Genomic DNA, 18,233 nt, shown 5'->3' on the forward strand with positions numbered 1-18,233 from the left:
TGCCTGGTGATGTGGGAGAGAATTTGCCGCAGTACGGAACCTCTCGACGGCCGTGGACTTCAGAAGTGAATCTTTTATTTTATTACAGAATCAGAGGTGCTCTTTCAGAGTACCCACCCTGATCTAAAAGGGTCTTGGTTCACCTGACTTACTTACTTACGACTTTCCTTTGGGAGCGACCGCCCTGATGCAAAAGTGTTTTGGTGCTACTGGATACTGACTACTAGGGACATCGCAAACCTGGCCAGGTTTGAGTTCGCCAAGTTTAACTTTTTCAAACTTTTAATGTGATGTTCGACAAGGGTTCGACTAAAGTTCAACTTTTGTGCGCATGCGCAAAAAAAGAAAAAGACCAGTTGACTCTACCTGGCGGAGGAGAAGTGCAATATATTTGTTGGGTGTCTTGACATTACTGGTTCACGTTACTAACTAACAAAAGCATTAAAAATGCACATTTTTCCGCTTTTATATGGTGTAAACACTGGTAACCATTTTATAAAATATAAAGTAAACTACTTTCTAAAATATTTGTTTCCCAAAATTTGAAATATTGGTGTAGAAGCCAGGCAACACTGCCCATAAGTGAAAGTTTGAAGGTTCGGCAAACCAGTCAAGCCTTCAGGTTCAATGCCAAAATCGAGGTTTGACAAAAGTTCACGACACCCCTGCTGAATACTAAGGGTGTCGTGAACTTCAGTCGAACTTTTTGGCGAACTCACGTTAAAAGTTTGAAAAAGTCCAAATTGGTCGAATTTGAACCTGGGCAGGTTTGCGACATCCCTACTGAATCCTGCTATGGGCCACGGCCCTGAATGAGTTGTCGGCTAGAGTGTACACAGCTCTGGCTAGAGCCACTGAGTTATTATAATAGGCTCGTTCAATTTACTTGCACCTCCTGCACCGGTGCAGAAAAGTGTAGGGCGGTGTATTCTCAATACACATACTGGAAGTACACTGCCCTACACCTTTCTGGACCGGTGAAGAAAGTGCAAGTAAATCAACAAGTGCAGCTAATGCGAAGCAGCTAGCACCCCCCTAAAAAATTTTTTTAATTTTTTGCCAGGCAACTTATAATGGTGTAAGAAGACTAACCATCAATGTTTTGTTACAGCGTCACATATATTTTTAATAAAGTCAAAAAACGTCACCGACCAAAGCCGATACTGGACTGGGGAGAAAGAAAAAATGTAGAGAAAGAGTAAGAGAGAGTGGCTGGAAGTCACGTGGCTACACCTAACAGCGTTTTTTTTTCCTTTTTCTTCAATTTTCCAGCCATGTGAAGCAGACGAAAAACACGCACGTAGCACGAGAAATGCGAGAGTCAAGCACTTTGTACTTGACGTTTATGCATCTTTCAAGTTCTTACTAATTCGTGTTGGTAGGACGAGCGGCATCTTCACCCAGGAGAAGGGGTGACAACTAGGTGACGTCTTTGTGCAAATCAGCTTGGTGGTCGGGCGTGTTGTGTGTGGCGTATATGGTGCGCCACCAATCATCACCATGGTGTATTTAGAAGAGCACGTGAAGTCAAAACGAGACCGAACGAAAATATGTGTTACGTGGTGTTGGACGGGTCCCGTGATGTTCTATGTATTTTCCATTCTTTAGCTTTTTTTCTATTTTATTGAACATATTTTCTCAACTTTAACAATTCAGAAATGGGGTGAGCTGCTCCTCGTTTGCACGTCACGGTGAGTGAGCGAGACTTTGTGATTCGTCAACATCAGTAGTGCGATGCCTTACATCGGAACGAGATCCAAATATTGTGACAAAGCGAGTTGGCCTCACTTTGATACTTGAGATTTTACTGACTGTGATCTGTAACTTGGTGTAATCTGAGCTAGTTGGTTACTCATTATGAAAAAAACCAGCTGAACTAAGGAAAAGGTAGAGATAGAAAGAAAGACACCCGATCGCTGGACTACCAACTGTTTTTGTATATAAACCTCCTCTTCATCCTCTTCCTCTCCTTCTGCATAATTCACTTTGTTCCCCCCTTTTCCCCTTTGTTTTACGTTTTATTTTACAAGATGTTGACCCCCTCGGAGAAATAGTTTTTCGGTGCGCAACAAGGTGATTGAAGGTGCACTAACACACCCATCTCCTTTTTCTTCTATGGCAGCAGCTTCTAACATCTCCCGCGCGAGCTGGCTTTTGTGGCGTGCTACGATGTTAACTTGCGCGAGCTTCGCCGTGCATTTGCATGCTCGGCAATGCGCAGATAGGTGCCCCGCCGCTGTCAGGTTCTTTAGGTTGGCTGCGTGCTCACGTGTACGCTCGTTGATGCAGCGTCCCGTTTGCCCAATGTAGCAGCGCCCACATGTCAGTGGTATGCTGTAAACAACCTCTTTTTCGCACGAGGCGAATTGTGTCTTGTGCCTGGTGTTACATTGACTGATCTGGTTGGTCGATGACTGGTTGATCTTCCGGCACATTGAATACGCTTTGTTGGGTGCCGAGCACACAACTTGCACGTCTTGTCGCCTGGCGATCTTTTTTAACTTGTGGGTAACCCCATGTATATATGGGACCACCACAAAAGGTTTCCGTGCATGTTTCTTTTTTGCTGTGGGGTCGTCTTTCTTCTTGATGGTGCGAATGATTTTTTCGCAAATGGAGGCCAGTAAAGACTCAGGGTAACCGGCGTCCTGAAGTCTTGAAACTTGTGTATTGAAGCTTTGTTGTATTTGGTGGGGGCAAGTCTTTTTGAGGCTGGCCAGAAGGGCCGTGGCGACTATTCCTTGTTTGACGATTTTGGAATGCTGGGACTCGAAGGGAAGGAACCCTTTATTTGAGCGCGCCTGGTACCTCCAACAAACATGATCTTTTTGAAACTCCAGCACCAGGTCAAGGAACCTAATAGTTTTTTTGATGGGAAGCTCATGGGTGAAAGTGAGGCCCATGCAGCTGTTTTGGAAGTATGTCATTATGGAGTCGAGGCATCCATTTTCTTCTTCAATTGCAGTGGAGCATAAAATAAGAAAGTCATCCACATAGCGAAAAATGAATGATATTCGTGGATCTTTTATGACTTTTTGGATAGTTGTTCCACAGGCAGCGAGAAAAATTTCGCATAAAAACGGAGCCACTTGGGATCCGATGCATACCCCACTCTTCTGCACATAGTGATGTTCTTGGTGGGCCACCACCGTTGCGGACAAGTAGAAGCCTAAAAGTTCCAAGAAGGTGCCCAGCCTCATCCCTGCTGCATTTTGAAACGTGGTAAGCCCTTGTTCCTCAATGGTGGTTTGAAGAACACGTAAAAGGTTATCGTGCGGAATTGAGTAGTACATATCCTGTACGTCAATCGAGAACCCAGAAACAATTAGGTTTCCTTGTTCATGAAGAAATGCGATCACGTGCTCTGAGTTAGGTATCCTGAAGGGGTCTTCTACTGGTATTTTGGAGAGTTGCTGGGCAAGAAACCTCGATACGCATGCTTGCCAAGTGTTTCTTTCGGATACAATAGCCCGAAATGGAACACCTTCTTTGTGAGTCTTGGCTGAGAAGAAGACAGATAGTTGGTCATTTTTTGCCCCTTTGATCCTGTTGCTGAGACTAGCTTGTTGGTGTTCGTCTAGCAACTTGAGAATGGCCTTCTTTGCTACTTTTGCTCTTTTCTCTGCTACTGGCATAAAATTCTTGATCATGGCCTGTTGGGCTTTTTCTCCATATCTGTCGGACTCAAGAACGACAAATCCTCCCTCCTTATCGGAAATGCATAGCTTTAAATCCCGGCTTCTTAATTCTTGAATTGTAGACCCAAAGCTCACCTTTGGCTTAGCTTGGTGCTGAAGGCTGGAAAATACTTTGATTCCTTCATCAATAATTTGAGAGCTTCTTTCCTGTGGAGCTTTGGCGGCAATTTGCCGTATTATGGCTACCTTGTCTACAGCTTCAAGCTTGGGAGCTATGGCAAACTTTGGTCCTTGTTCCAGCACCTTCCGAGCTTGTTCTGAAATGTGCACATTCCCTATAAGCTGGAGCGGTGTCTTTTGCAGAACCGTCTTGCGTTGCCGGTGTAGTTCCAGATGATGACGCCAAATGGGGAGAAAGTTCTTCTTCCAGAGGATCTCCGTTGTGTTTTGCGTCATGATGAGATGATTGGAAAATTCGTTGCGGGTCGGAGACTTGACTCGCAGAAAGTCGGTGAGTAGTCGCACTTGGCGCTATTTTTCAGATTTTAGAATCTTGGACACCCGTTGTGCGTGCGCGTGTGATGGTTGTAGAGCCCCGAAAAAACACTTTACCTCTTCCAGGATGATCTTCTTTTGGATGCTGCGAGTGAGCAGCCTTGCTTGGCAGATGGACGTTGCAATCATGAGCCTCAAGCCTGGTGGGCCAAGGAGGTTGAAATTGATAAAAGACGTGCTCAGGTAACTAGAAAGATAAGTAACGATTGGTGTAATCTGAGCTAGTTGGTTACTCATTATGAAAAAAACCAGCTGAACTAAGGAAAAGGTAGAGAAGCCGGGATTAAGAAGCCGGGATTTAAAGCTATGCATTTCCGATAAGGAGGGAGGATTTGTCGTTCTTGAGTCCGACAGATATGGAGAAAAAGCCCAACAGGCCATGATCAAGAATTTTATGCCAGTAGCAGAGAAAAGAGCAAAAGTAGCAAAGAAGGCCATTCTCAAGTTGCTAGACGAACACCAACAAGCTAGTCTCAGCAACAGGATCAAAGGGGCAAAAAATGACCAACTATCTGTCTTCTTCTCAGCCAAGACTCACAAAGAAGGTGTTCCATTTCGGGCTATTGTATCCGAAAGAAACACTTGGCAAGCATGCGTATCGAGGTTTCTTGCCCAGCAACTCTCCAAAATACCAGTAGAAGACCCCTTCAGGATACCTAACTCAGAGCACGTGATCGCATTTCTTCATGAACAAGGAAACCTAATTGTTTCTGGGTTCTCGATTGACGTACAGGATATGTACTACTCAATTCCGCACGATAACCTTTTACGTGTTCTTCAAACCACCATTGAGGAACAAGGGCTTACCACGTTTCAAAATGCAGCAGGGATGAGCCTGGGCACCTTCTTGGAACTTTTAGGCTTCTACTTGTCCGCAACGGTGGTGGCCCACCAAGAACATCACTATGTGCAGAAGAGTGGGGTATGCATCGGATCCCAAGTGGCTCCGTTTTTATGCGAAATTTTTCTCGCTGCCTGTGGAACAACTATCCAAAAAGTCATAAAAGATCCACGAATATCAGTCATTTTTCGCTATGTGGATGACTTTCTTATTTTATGCTCCACTGCAATTGAAGAAGAAAATGGATGCCTCGACTCCATAATGACATACTTCCAAAACAGCTGCATGGGCCTCACTTTCACCCATGAGCTTCCCATCAAAAAAACTATTAGGTTCCTTGACCTGGTGCTGGAGTTTCAAAAAGATCATGTTTGTTGGAGGTACCAGGCGCGGTCAAATAAAGGGTTCCTTCCCTTCGAGTCCCAGCATTCCAAAATCGTCAAACAAGGAATAGTCGCCACGGCCCTTCTGGCCAGCCTCAAAAAGACTTGCCCCCACCAAATACAACAAAGCTTCAATACACAAGTTTCAAGACTTCAGGACGCCGGTTACCCTGAGTCTTTACTGGCCTCCATTTGCGAAAAAATCATTCGCACCATCAAGAAGAAAGACGACCCCACAGCAAAAAAGAAACATGCACGGAAACCTTTTGTGGTGGTCCCATATATACATGGGGTTACCCACAAGTTAAAAAAGATCGCCAGGCGACAAGACGTGCAAGTTGTGTGCTCGGCACCCAACAAAGCGTATTCAATGTGCCGGAAGATCAACCAGTCATCGACCAACCAGATCAGTCAATGTAACACCAGGCACAAGACACAATTCGCCTCGTGCGAAAAAGAGGTTGTTTACAGCATACCACTGACATGTGGGCGCTGCTACATTGGGCAAACGGGACGCTGCATCAACGAGCGTACACGTGAGCACGCAGCCAACCTAAAGAACCTGACAGCGGCGGGGCACCTATCTGCGCATTGCCGAGCATGCAAATGCACGGCGAAGCTCGCGCAAGTTAACATCGTAGCACGCCACAAAAGCCAGCTCGCGCGGGAGATGTTAGAAGCTGCTGCCATAGAAGAAAAAGGAGATGGGTGTGTTAGTGCACCTTCAATCACCTTGTTGCGCACCGAAAAACTATTTCTCCGAGGGGGTCAACATCTTGTAAAATAAAACGTAAAACAAAGGGGAAAAGGGGGGAACAAAGTGAATTATGCAGAAGGAGAGGAAGAGGATGAAGAGGAGGTTTATATATAAAAACAGTTGGTAGTCCAGCGATCGGGTGTCTTTCTTTCTATCTCTACCTTTTCCTTAGTTCAGCTGGTTTTTTTCATAATCTGTAACTTGCAATGGCAAGCAAAGACGCTAGGCCTGACTCAACAGATGAGGTCAATGCAGACGTGATGGAGATGGCACCATGAGTACTAGGACAAAATTGAGCAAAGCTGTTAGTGAGCGCTGTGCGAGAGGGGTGTTCTTTGGGTGTGTGAATGCTTGAGTGACAGTTTTTCGAGTGCCCTAAACGTCGACAAACAAAATTGAGAACTCATTGAACGCCTGTCATTGACGCAGTCGAGTCGACCAATGTCTTTGGTTATCTCTGCACGGGCTGCTTTGGATGCGTCAACTGCGATTCCCAAGTTCGCCAGAATTGAGGGTGACAACATCGTGGCAAATGAGTGGATTACCGAGTTTATCCATGTCGCCGAGGTAGCGAGATGAGATGAGAAAGAAAATATCACCGTGGCCAAGTCGAAGCTGTCAGGACCGGTGCGTGACTGGCAGCAATCCACGGGAGGAGCTTGCAAGACTTGGTTGTCCTGAAAAGCTGCTTTTTGGGACACTTACGTCCGCCCTTCGTCGGAAACTCAACAGTGGAGAATCGTGGAACGCCAAGTGCAACGAAAAGGCGAACACCATGAAACCTACATTCGCAACTAAAGGAGACCAAGGAAGAGATCATCATGGGACTAGCATCAAGGGAACTCGGCCACACCATGCGAAATTGATCTGACCTTTTTATTAGCAACCTTTTATGTGATATTACCAGTTACAAGTGCTTTCAGAGGAAACTCCACGCAAGATTCCTGTCGGACCTTAAAATAACAAGACGAGAGGTCATGGCATACTTTGAAAGTCGAGTTGTTGTCACGAGCTGAGAACAACGATTCCAAGCATGCCCATGGTAAGCGGCCGAAATGTTTCTTGCATCTTTCAAAGTGTCAGTTTGTGAAAACCGAAGTGGGATACTTAGGTTTTGTGCTCACAACCAAAGGAATGAAACCAGGAGCGCGAAAGTTGGCAGCACTAACAGAGCTACCAGCGCCAACAAACGTGATGCAGCTGCAAAGGTTCCTCGGACTCAAAGTTTCTTCAGAAGGTTTGTGCCATACTATGCTGCCCTTGCCGCACCTCTACACAGACTTCTCAAGTCTCAAACTGGGTTCAAGTGTTCAGAAGACGTGGATCTTGCCTTCAATGAGTTGAAGAACAAGTTGGTGTCCGATCAAATTCTACAGTTCTTTGATTCTAGACATGAGACGGAACTGCATACAGAGGCAAGTTCCAAAGGCCTGGCTGGCATGCTTCTGCAGAAGGATGACGCCAATACATGGCATTTAGTTTACTGCGTAAGTCAACGCACGAGCTATCTGGAACAAAATTACCAGTACAGTCAGCCTGAACTTCTTGCAGTCGTGTGGGCAGTAGGAAGACTGTGGTGCTTTCCTCTTGGCTTTAAGTTCATGATAGTGACTGACTGTAGTGCCACCATTCATTTAGGCATGTGGAAGTCGTTGAAACCGCAAATGGCAAAATAGTTTGTACAACTAAACGAGTATCATTATACCAACAGGCATGGGTCGGGAACTCTTTTGGCACATGTGAAGGCCCTGAGCTGTGCACCCATTGATGAACACCAGGAAACTCCAGCAGAGTAGTTCGAACCTGTGGGACACCCTGCATTGTGTACTACCTCCGTTCACTACACGGTGCCTTCAGAAGACAAAGTAGCAATGATCCAGGCGTAAGACCCAGAGCTGCACAGTAAGATGAACATACTGCAAAATCAATGTGATCAACAATCGACATCTAAACAAAAGAAAGTTAAGGGATTCAAGCTAAGACAATCTCTTTTTGACCATGAATACCAAGATGGTGACACAAAGAAGGAATTGCTTGTGTCACCTGTCACCAAAAAGCATGAGAAAATTTATTGTGGTGAAGTACCACAATTTTGGTGGACGTTTTGCAACGGACAAGACGGTCGCACGCTTCAGACAGAAGTTTTGGTTCCCAAAGATGGTGTCCTATGTGAAGCAACATGTACGGCAGTGCGTGGAACGTCTTCTCCTCAAGGCTCCAGGGGAAAAGTTTCAAGACCTCTCAATCCTATCGTGTCAAGTCAAAGGCCATTTGAGACTGTCCAGATTGACCACTTAGGACCGTTTGTAAGGAGTTCACTCGCGGACGATGTGTTGACCACTTACGACCGTTTGTAAGGAGTTCACTCTCTAACAATAATAACAATGTGTTGCTCCCGTCGACAACTTTACAAAGTTTGCTCGTTTGCATGCCTACCCCAGTACTGAAGCCAAGTACGTTGTCAGATTTCTGGAGAAATTCATAGACAAGTATGGCTCCCCTCGCAGAACCATTTCCGAGCGAGGAACTTGCTTTACTTCAAAAGCGTTTCAGCAGTTTTGTCTCTCGCGAGGCATAACATCACATTCACATCCATGCAGCGCCAACAATCATCATGACGTTTTTTAGAAGATCACGTAAAGCCAGAACGAGACTGAATGAAAAAGTGTGTTGAACGGGTCACATGATGTTCTATGTATTTTCCTTTCTTTAGTTATTTTCTGTTTCATTAAACATATTTTCTCAACTTTCAACATACGGAATAAATTCTAGTTGTTTTGGTCAGTAAATGGCTTCTCTTTCGAATCTAGGCAGATTCGCCGGTACTGCAAACAACAGTTCTGCTGAAGTAGAGGTCCCACACACGTCGTCTGCTGCCATCGGTTAGTCCGCTTCGTTCAGCTGTCCAGCCCGTGCCTCCCGCGAAATGACACCATGTTGAGAATTACACAGAGAATGCACAGAGTGCTTCGGGTACTTTGTGCAGCTTTTTTTTTTTTTAATTAACATAGTTGCAGTTTTTTGGACTTTGACTTTGATTATATTTGGTGCATGTTTCTGAGCGGCACATGACCACAAAGAGAATGAGCAGGACTCAAACCAGCCAGTCCTCGATCGGCGGTCTTCGAAAGAAAAAAAAACAGAATTTTGAGCCGCAACTCGTGTTTTGGGTAGCTGGGCTCTCGTATCTCATATACAAATAAAAACCTTGGCGAGCATAGATATACCCTGTCAGCGTCCCTTTAACCCATTTGCTACCAGAGCCAGCGATTCACTGGGCTGCATAAATTTCTGCTTTAAAATGCCATTCATTAATGGTGCGCTATGTAGACTTGGATTAGTGTAGTTAGATACATTGCCAACAGATGGCGAGAGTCATTCTGTTCGCTGAGTTTGTTCGAGCTTGTTCTTTTGTGTGTCGTTTTTTCCCGCTCGAACACTGTCTGCTTGGAGAAGATGGCAGCGTCGAGTGTACCGCGTGGCCTTTCTGACAATGAAATCATAGATATCCTCTTTGATAGCAATGATGACGGGACGTCTGGTGAGGATAGTCAGTTTTCGAAGACTTCTGTCGACGATGGGAGCGATTTTTGCAGCGGTTTCGAGTCAGAATCACGACAAGATAGCCCTGGTTGTGCGACGCCTAACCGACCGAGAATAGAGTGCTTCAAGATTTTTCACATGAGGAAGCATCTGTGAGGGCCTAGTGATTTGTAGACTAGAACGAACCAATTAAGCATGTAAATGAACATGTTTTCTTGTTTTCTGCACTTAGTTTTACTGTAAAAGCTTATTATACAAGAAAAACAGTCACGCCCAGAGTGGAATTGTTTTAGGAGAAAAGCGTGCAGTGCGGGTGGCCTGGCAGCACGCGGTAGCCAATGGAGTAAAAACAGATTGCGTCTGAGTCGGTTGCAGATATGTGAACCAGCCTTCACGCTGTATAAACACAAACATCCAATTTGGTTTTGGTTTAGATCTGAAAGAACCAAAACGGCAATTGCCATGGCAACAGAGACCAATCAGCTAATTGCCTCGCTAGGTTTTGGTTGTTTGTTTGTGCCCGGCTTACTGGCAGGGAAGGCAATGGGCTGCTCACCGTGGCTCCAATGACTAGCGAAACCCAAACTGGACATTTGGAGACCCGCACGAGATGATTATCATCTTCCGTGCTGTTGTTCTGGTGGTATGCGAGCCTTTTTGTTGCGAGCACCGGGAAACGTTTCAGATACGCGGCTGCGCAGTCGTGAATCGCAAGAACAGACGGGCAAGGGGCACTGGCACCCGCCTCGTTTGCTTCCCAACCCAAAAGTGACACTCGCAGAAGAGAAAGCTTAGGACCGCTGCCATTCGCCACGCGAACGACGTCATTCTTCTACACAAGTGGGTCTCTACACCCATGACATCAAGGCCGTTTCTAGTGGGGAACAAAGCGGCCGCTTACCGAAAAGGACCGTGCGCCTCTTGGGACCGCTCGTTTCCGAGAGTGCAGTGGCGTTTCTTGAACAATGTCGACGGCTTTCCGTCTTGTAGTAATGTCTTATGCAGATTTCTCGTAACTTCACGCGACCTTCTGCCGTAGCATACCGAGCTCGGTGTGCCTCCCACGCCCTTGCCAAACATCGCTCCCTCTTCTCCGGTGCATTCAGGCAAGTCGCGCACGGTCGTACTCAGCATGTCATTTCTTCAGCTTCATCTATTTATTCTCTTACGTCTGTCAGCCGGTTGGCTGCCCGCTGGCGACTCGAGCAATCGAGTTCCTGCGGTGGTACAGTTTAAGCAGTTCGAGCCCGGCTCGACGCAAGCAGCTGAATTATTGGTGGTATGGCGGTACCTGGCACCCTTTATGATGGGTCCTATTTAGCCCAAAAACAAACAGGCACTTTTAACATAGTGTTGCTAACTCTAGAATGAAGTACCCGCTGGAAGCAGGTCTGAAAACAGCTAGATAACCCAGTTTTGTGCAAAAAATCAATAGAAGCATACTGCAAAGCAAAATATTCCAGTAGGAGTTTTTTTTTTTTACTTATTCTGACATTTAGGCATGATGAGTACTCTTTATGTGCTCCCCCGAAGGGAGAATAGAGGAACTTTAGCATTAAAGGAGCTGTGCAACGATTTTAACGATGAAAGAATTGGAATTTTCTGCTTTTGATATTGTTCACTGTGTCACAAATGGCAAAAAACACACCTCCTTTCATCGAAATGTTGCGATTCCGCCGCGTAATAGCGAGGCAAAACTTAGAATATTTCCCGACCTGCAGCCACGAGCGGCGGCCATGAGAAACAAGTGGCGTGACGTCACTTGGGTAGTTGTAAAAAGATAGCAAGTTGTGCGAATACCTGCTCGATAAAAGGTAACTCTTCTATAAATCTTGTCGTTCCAACATATATACAAATGCGTCAAAACCCTGGTATCATCGACAAAACTTTTATTATACAGAGTTTTAGTGGCGCCACCTATCCTAGGTCCACAAAACCGCGAATAGCCACCAGAAGCAGGAGGGGGAGGGGGACAGCGCTGGACGGGCAAGGACGGGTATGGCCGGACCTGGATGAGACTTTCCTCCTTTCACCGTATATTTCGCGGGGCGCCCGCCAGCACGTGGTCACGCGGTCGCGAGCGGATGAGTTGTTGCTGCTCGCTGATGGCTCTAAAGAGAGAACTTTTCCGGAACCCCGCGCCTACTCAAGTGACGTCACTGCGTACATGACCCGGAAGACGATGTACGAGTTGAGAGGCAGCAAAAACCTGGATCTTTTTCATTTTTTTTAAATAAAAACTAGGGTATCCAGGCAAAATCTGTTTTCTGTAGTTCACTGCAGAAGTGTCAGGCATCAACTTCCACAATTATTTAAGCAAAGCCCTGAAATTGTTGCACAGCTCCTTTAAGCATATAGAAGAATTCTAGCATTAAAGGGGCCCTGCAATCATATTTTAAGTGTCTACCTTCTTTGCGGTTTCCACGTATCTTGGGGTTCGGGCAAGCCAGCGGGCATGGAGAGCAGGGGCGGATTTAGAGGGGGAGTCCGGATGTCCTGACCCCCCTCTTGATTTTTACATGTGTAAAATTTAGGGCGTGAAATGAGGGAGAGGGGGTTCCTAAACATATGGTACGCTGACCAACACCTGACCCCCCCCTCAGGAAATTCCTGCATCCGCCCCTGACGGAGAGACTAACTAAAATATCAGTGAGTCATATTTTAACCGGACGATGCGGAATCCTTCTCCACCTACGAGGGCGACCCGCGTTGCCGAAAGCGTGCAATATGTGACGTCTTTGGTCCTGGGCTTACCACTGGTCAGAGCCACTAAAAGCTTTTTTTTTGGTCGAGATACAAAATATAAGTGTCGCAAACCGTTTCAGTTATGTATGAAAGTAGTTTTTGTTCAGTATTTTAGATCAGAAAAGAAACAAATGCAGTTTATAAGTTTATAAATAGGGTGTGTACTTTCCGGTGTTTATTTGTGAGAAAAATCGGCGGATGTTTTTCGGTGTTTATTTATTTTCAAAACACCGGTGTATTTCGGTGGAACGTCTCACGACGAGGCTAAAAACGGTAATTATCGGTGAAAAAAAAGCGGTTGATCACAGACAGAGAGTTCCAATTTTATTCACATAGTTCATACACTTCTTCTTTACGAAGCAACTATTTCTCACACTTGGTTATTATAGTAGATGCAAGCATACTTTTATGCTTGCATCTACACGCAAGGACCGTGCTGCCGTCATGACAGCACGTTCCTTGCGGTTCGCAACCCGCAATTATGAAAACGCACGCTCCTGTACGACACGGACGTTGGCAGTGTCTTCCAGGAACCACAGCAACCTCTGAATACATGGCTTGCACCAACATCACTTGGCCAGACACAATGAGGAAAGGGCACGTGAGAGCCTACCCTCCACTGTGTTAATTTCTCCACAAAAGGGGGCCATGGGAGACACAATAGGGGAGAGGCGTATGAGAGCTTAGCTTCCACTGCGTTCACTAGACGCTTTTGACCCCCAGAAAGGAGGGCGGACTGGCGCCACCTACAAGCCATGGATGTATAAACACTGGAAGAATGCAGGATCCACGAGATAACACGTTTGACGAACTTCAACGAGGAAAGGGTTTCGCTAGGTCGGAAACTAACAACGACCGGTGTTTTCCGGTTTTAACCAGGGCGAAATTATCCAACCACCGGTGTTTTTCGGTTTTAACCGATTTTATATTTTCGTCACCGACGGATCTTTATCGGTGTTTTTCGGTTAAAACCGGAGAATGCACACCCTATTTATAAAGTACGGAAACAAGAAAAGACCCGTCGACAAACCCGCCACCAAGCGGCAGAAAAAACGGCGCATACTAGAAAGGGCTAGTGGGATGAGGTTCCGACGAACGGCAAGCGTAGAAAGGTCCCAGGTGTACGCGGCTGCGCTGCAGTCGTATGCCGGCTCGAGGATCCGACCGGTTCCGAAGGTTTTCGGCGCGGGCTTGGCTGGCGATTTGGCCATTTGGCAGTATGGCAGCGCGAAGTGGCTCCCGTTCTGAACTGATCTTTACCCCGTGTTTGCTGTCGTTTGTAGCCAATGAATTGTTATGCCGAATTAGTCTTTAATCGCGCAGCAAATGCAATTCGAGCCGCCCTGGCCGCCCACTTCATACAGCCTATCCAACACGTGCTTTAGTGGCGCCCTCTCGAGCCGTCAACACTGAGCGCGGCAGCCGTGAGCGCTCGATAAGCTCACTACTCCTCCTCTAGTTCACGGCCACTCAAGCCTGGACCTACAACGTCATGAAGGAGGTTATTTTTTGCTTGTTTTTGTAATTATAGTTTGCTTATAACTTTCAAAATAAAGCGAAATTTGAGAAAAGAAAAGTTTTTTTAAGTTACTACGTTCAGTGCGCTCAGCTAAGCTGTAGAATGGACAGCTACGCATTGTGCCACAGCATAATAAAGTAGAACCTGGAACAAGTACATCTACAGGCGAAGAAGGTTGATCACTATTGGCGATGCTCTGTAAAAGCTCGGCTTGTCAGCTCACCCATAGATATTGCAGCAAGCTTTGAGGCAGAAGCAGCCGAATGTTCCAGTGCTTTGGAACCTGCACGACAAAAAAGATGCATTTGAAAAGATCGCAAATGCCGTAAGCACAATATTTAGGCAACCATTACACCTTTGTGACACAGTGCGAGACCGATGAGTACACGAGGCAGCTAGTAGTAGCAAGAAGACTGTCTAGAGCGCTGGAAGGCCACGGAACGCCTCCAAAACCACCAAAAATGTTGTGGATATTCCATACTGTGGCTTACTGTTGAGGGTGTGATGGCAGCTAGGTGAAGCACCAAATGTAATCATCATCATCATCATATCAGTCGTGCCAGAGCATCATGGGCATTATATATAATGCGTGCTTCCCAAGAATAAACATGTTTGCACTGAGAACGATGCGAAGTGTGTTTCCTGCATCCCAGTTAAACGGACGTTACAGGGGGTATCTCCAGTCAGCACGCAAGTGCTGGGAAAGTGTGAAATGAATGCCAAATAATTATTCCACTGTGTGACAAATGAACAGTGATTAACGCTATTGTGCGAGCAAACGTCCAACGCTGCACAAAAGCTATGCAAAAAACTGCTTGTCGCCTCACCTGCTGGTGCTGAGGTCGAGTCCTTACGGGTACTTGGCTGCTCTCCTGAAAGGGAGACAATATACTAATAGTCAGATCAAAAGCATGTCTGGTTGTGCTAGTGTTTGGAGGCATCCTGCAAAGTGGTGAATTAGGCTGCGATCTCACCTGATCTTGGCGTAGACAGCTCAGTGGGCATGCCAACAATGAATTCTGACGGTGATGAAACTGCAGAAAGAATAATCGAAGCTGTAACTAACTAGCCTGTATAAGGCAATCAAAAAAAGAAGAAAAAAGGAAAGAACATTGCGTAATTAAAACTCACAAGAAAAAATGGTGGGCACAGCATCTGCTTTTAGTCTCTTTTTCCCCTTCACGGAGTACTCTTCAAACTGGTCCTGCGTAAAATGATCCTGCATGCGGCAGACGGCAAAGCTCATCAAAACAACCGGGGTAAACAACCCGAGCAACATATTTGAGCCGGACGCTATTTTCTTGCTTGACTTACATCAGCTCGCCTGTGCCTTAACTCATCTTTTAGTAAACAACGCGTGCTTATCAGCGACACACATATTGAGGTACGACGCAGGCATCTAGTACACTGCATATTAAAACACAAATTCGCGCAACGAAGCAACGGCGAAGGAATTTTATTTTGCGAGTACGAACAGCGCAAGCATAGTTTTGTTTATCCTTCTTCCAAAGCTGGAGGCTCACAAAAACAGGTGTTCTCGCAAACACCAACTCGCCGCTCTAAAGCAATGAAGTCAAAATTACCTCGCATAGTTTTGCTCCTCTCGTCGTCGGCCTTTCGCGGCGCATGCGCAACAGCCATTGAAGTCGGCGGCGGACGACGGCGACCGATCGTCCAAATGGTACCGAGAAGAACGATTTCCCGTTTTCCGTGCGGTTCTTGCAGTTCGGTGCAGAACACCCAGTCATAGCCGTAATTCATCGGCACCGCGCAGCCTGGAGAAATCACGACAACACAGCCTCCAACGCTGGAAATGCGCACTTCAAAGGACCGCCACAGCACCGTCAACACAAGGAACAACTGTGGGCAACACTGACAACATTTTCTAGGTTAGGCTAGGTGGCGTAAGCTACCGCCCACTGTGCTACCGCCCGTTACAAAGGGTATAGTAGACCTGTGCGCCGCCGCGCCGCGCCGCCAGCGCCGCCGCCGCCGCCTGTTTTGCCCTCGCCTAGCTGTCTTTGGAGATTTATGTTTGTCCTTTTTCCCTCTTGTTCCCGTTGTTCCCCTTCTCCTGGGATTATTTTCGTAATTCTTGTCCAGCTCGCTTGCACCTTCGCATTTTAATTGCATTATAATTATAACCTTAAATCACAAGCTTCACCCTTGTTGGTGTTAGACAGTGTTGTACACGTTCCTCAAAAAAAGGAACGAAAGGTCGTTCCTCGTTCCTTCTGATTTTTGGAACGCGTTCCCATTACAAGTTACATCTTTGAAAAAGGAACTCGTTCCCGTTACAGTTTAAAACAATGGAACGTATCGTTACATATGCGTTACATTTGTATTTTGCTAACTACTATATTTAGTTTAATCAAGCAGAGTTTTTTTTTATCCCATTAGTAGTCAACATACGAGTTTGTATGGCGTTATGGAAGGGAACAGGAGAGGAAAACAAGCGGAAGCAGGGTTTCATTTGTTGATATATTCAAGTTGAAAATCTCACCTTTCAACCATATTCATCTTAGTAAAACATATAAAATAGCGCAACAGAAAGACAAGGACAAGAAGTATAGGGTGTTTTCACTGACGTAATTTCGTCCACCATTTTGTTGTTGTGAGCTGCCTGGCGTGTGCCAAACTCGAGCATTCCAAGGATTTACATGCCCCTCAAATGCGTAGAGCACCTCTGACATCATCTCAACCGGTTTCGATGTAATCTCATAGTACTAAATTTGTTTGAAAAAACAAACCAACAACAAAATGGCGAATTGACGTCATGTGCAAACAACCTATACAGGACAGCTAGGCGCTATAATTGTCCTGTATGCTTCTTGTCCTTGTCTTTCTGTTGCGCTATTTTATATGTTTTACTAAGATGAACCAACTAGCCCAACAACGTACCTTACTAAACCATATTCATGTTTGTAGTGGACAATTCAGACGAGCCGAATGTACTTTTACCCAACATTGTACGAGCGTTTTACAGCAAAATCACACGTTTCAATTGAGCAAAGTCCCTTGTTCGAACTTAACAACAGTCTCTTCTCGATGTTGCTGTCCGCAAGACGAGCATGTCGAGGAAAGGGTAGGGCCTTTGGAAGGTCAGTCTTAAAGGGATACTACAACGAAATTTCAGCGCTCATTTCTTGGTCTATATGTGTTCAAAAAAGCACCATCAAATCGAACATACCAATATCTTGTTAAAAAAGTCGCAAAAAGGAATTTTAAAACGAATGAAACGATTAGCAAAGAGCACCTGGTGGATGTCGCTAACGCCTCGGTTGTAATGCCCGTCTAGCAACCTTGGCAGCTAGTGACGGAGGTTGTCTCGCCTCCGGCCAGGACGAGAGAAGAGGGGCAGGAGGAACTCCCCTCTTCCCGAGAATGCCTTTTGTGTGTCACTGAAGTCGCTATTGTCCCCCTACAAGATTAGAGGAGATTAACCCGTCACTCAAAATTTGTACAAAAGCAGCCGCTTCGGTGGCTGGAACGACTAGGCCACCCTCTCGACGTCAGCCTCGCCGTAGCTTTGCTCGTCCAGAGACGACCTACGTCACGATTGCGTTGGATGTCACATGGTCTCCGCTTCGTTGTTCATTTTGAAGGTGTGTGTGTGGGGGGGGGGGGGGGGGACAAAAGAAGAAATAATGTTTTTTTTTTTTTTTTGTGTCTGTATCTTTCAAGTGAACAATGTTTGGGATACAACGGTGCGTTCGATATTTGGCAGCCTGTGGTCTTGTTGTAACTGTAGGTCTCGTAATGGAAGTTCACAAGTGGCTGTAGTCGGCCTTAGATTTCTGGGAGGATTTGTGGAAGCAAAGAAAGTAGCTGAGCTTGAAACAACCCTCTTTCTTTGTCTTTTCCTACGACTAAAAGCCTTGCTTTTTGTACGCAATTTCGGGCACTCAAAAACGAATCAATGTCCACCAGCTCTCCTGCACCCGAAACTGTTAGCAGGCGAGGACCCCACAAAATAATTTACAAGGATTAGTAGCCAAAAAGGTAACGAGATCCTGCACTTGGTAAAGTAATTGTTTCTGTACTGTCAAAATTTCCGTTATAAATAAAATAAAAATTCCCCCACTGGACGAAAAAAAGGAATGCCGTTACTCTTTCCGTTCCAGTAAAAATGTAACGCGTTCTCGTTCCAGTTCCAGCGATGCAAAATGGAACGGCGGCGTTCCTTCGTTCCTCCTAAAAGGAACGCATTCCAGGAACGTCGTTCCTTGGAACGCCGTTCCGTACAACACTG

At 45.9% G+C, this 18,233-nt stretch overlaps 1 protein-coding gene across 1 annotated transcript in view; it reads right to left on the reverse strand.

Moving 5' to 3' along the window:
* The window catches only part of LOC121835347 (peroxynitrite isomerase THAP4-like), a 42,636-nt gene extending 26,736 nt beyond the window's left edge, over window positions 1–15,900 (reverse strand). The window contains exons 1-5 of the mRNA XM_042289473.1: window positions 15,565–15,900; window positions 15,113–15,200; window positions 14,956–15,015; window positions 14,809–14,853; window positions 14,205–14,264 (exon numbers count right to left, since the gene is read on the reverse strand). Coding sequence (XP_042145407.1) covers window positions 14,205–14,264; window positions 14,809–14,853; window positions 14,956–15,015; window positions 15,113–15,200; window positions 15,565–15,729 — 418 coding nt within the window. The 5' untranslated portion in view covers window positions 15,730–15,900. The remainder of the gene's footprint in view (window positions 1–14,204; window positions 14,265–14,808; window positions 14,854–14,955; window positions 15,016–15,112; window positions 15,201–15,564) is intronic.
* Between the last annotated feature and the right edge of the window lie 2,333 nt (window positions 15,901–18,233).

The sequence above is a fragment of the Ixodes scapularis genome, unplaced genomic scaffold (assembly GCF_016920785.2).
Source record: "Ixodes scapularis isolate PalLabHiFi unplaced genomic scaffold, ASM1692078v2 PGA_scaffold12__126_contigs__length_90152505, whole genome shotgun sequence".
Taxonomy (NCBI): Eukaryota; Metazoa; Arthropoda; class Arachnida; order Ixodida; family Ixodidae; genus Ixodes; species Ixodes scapularis.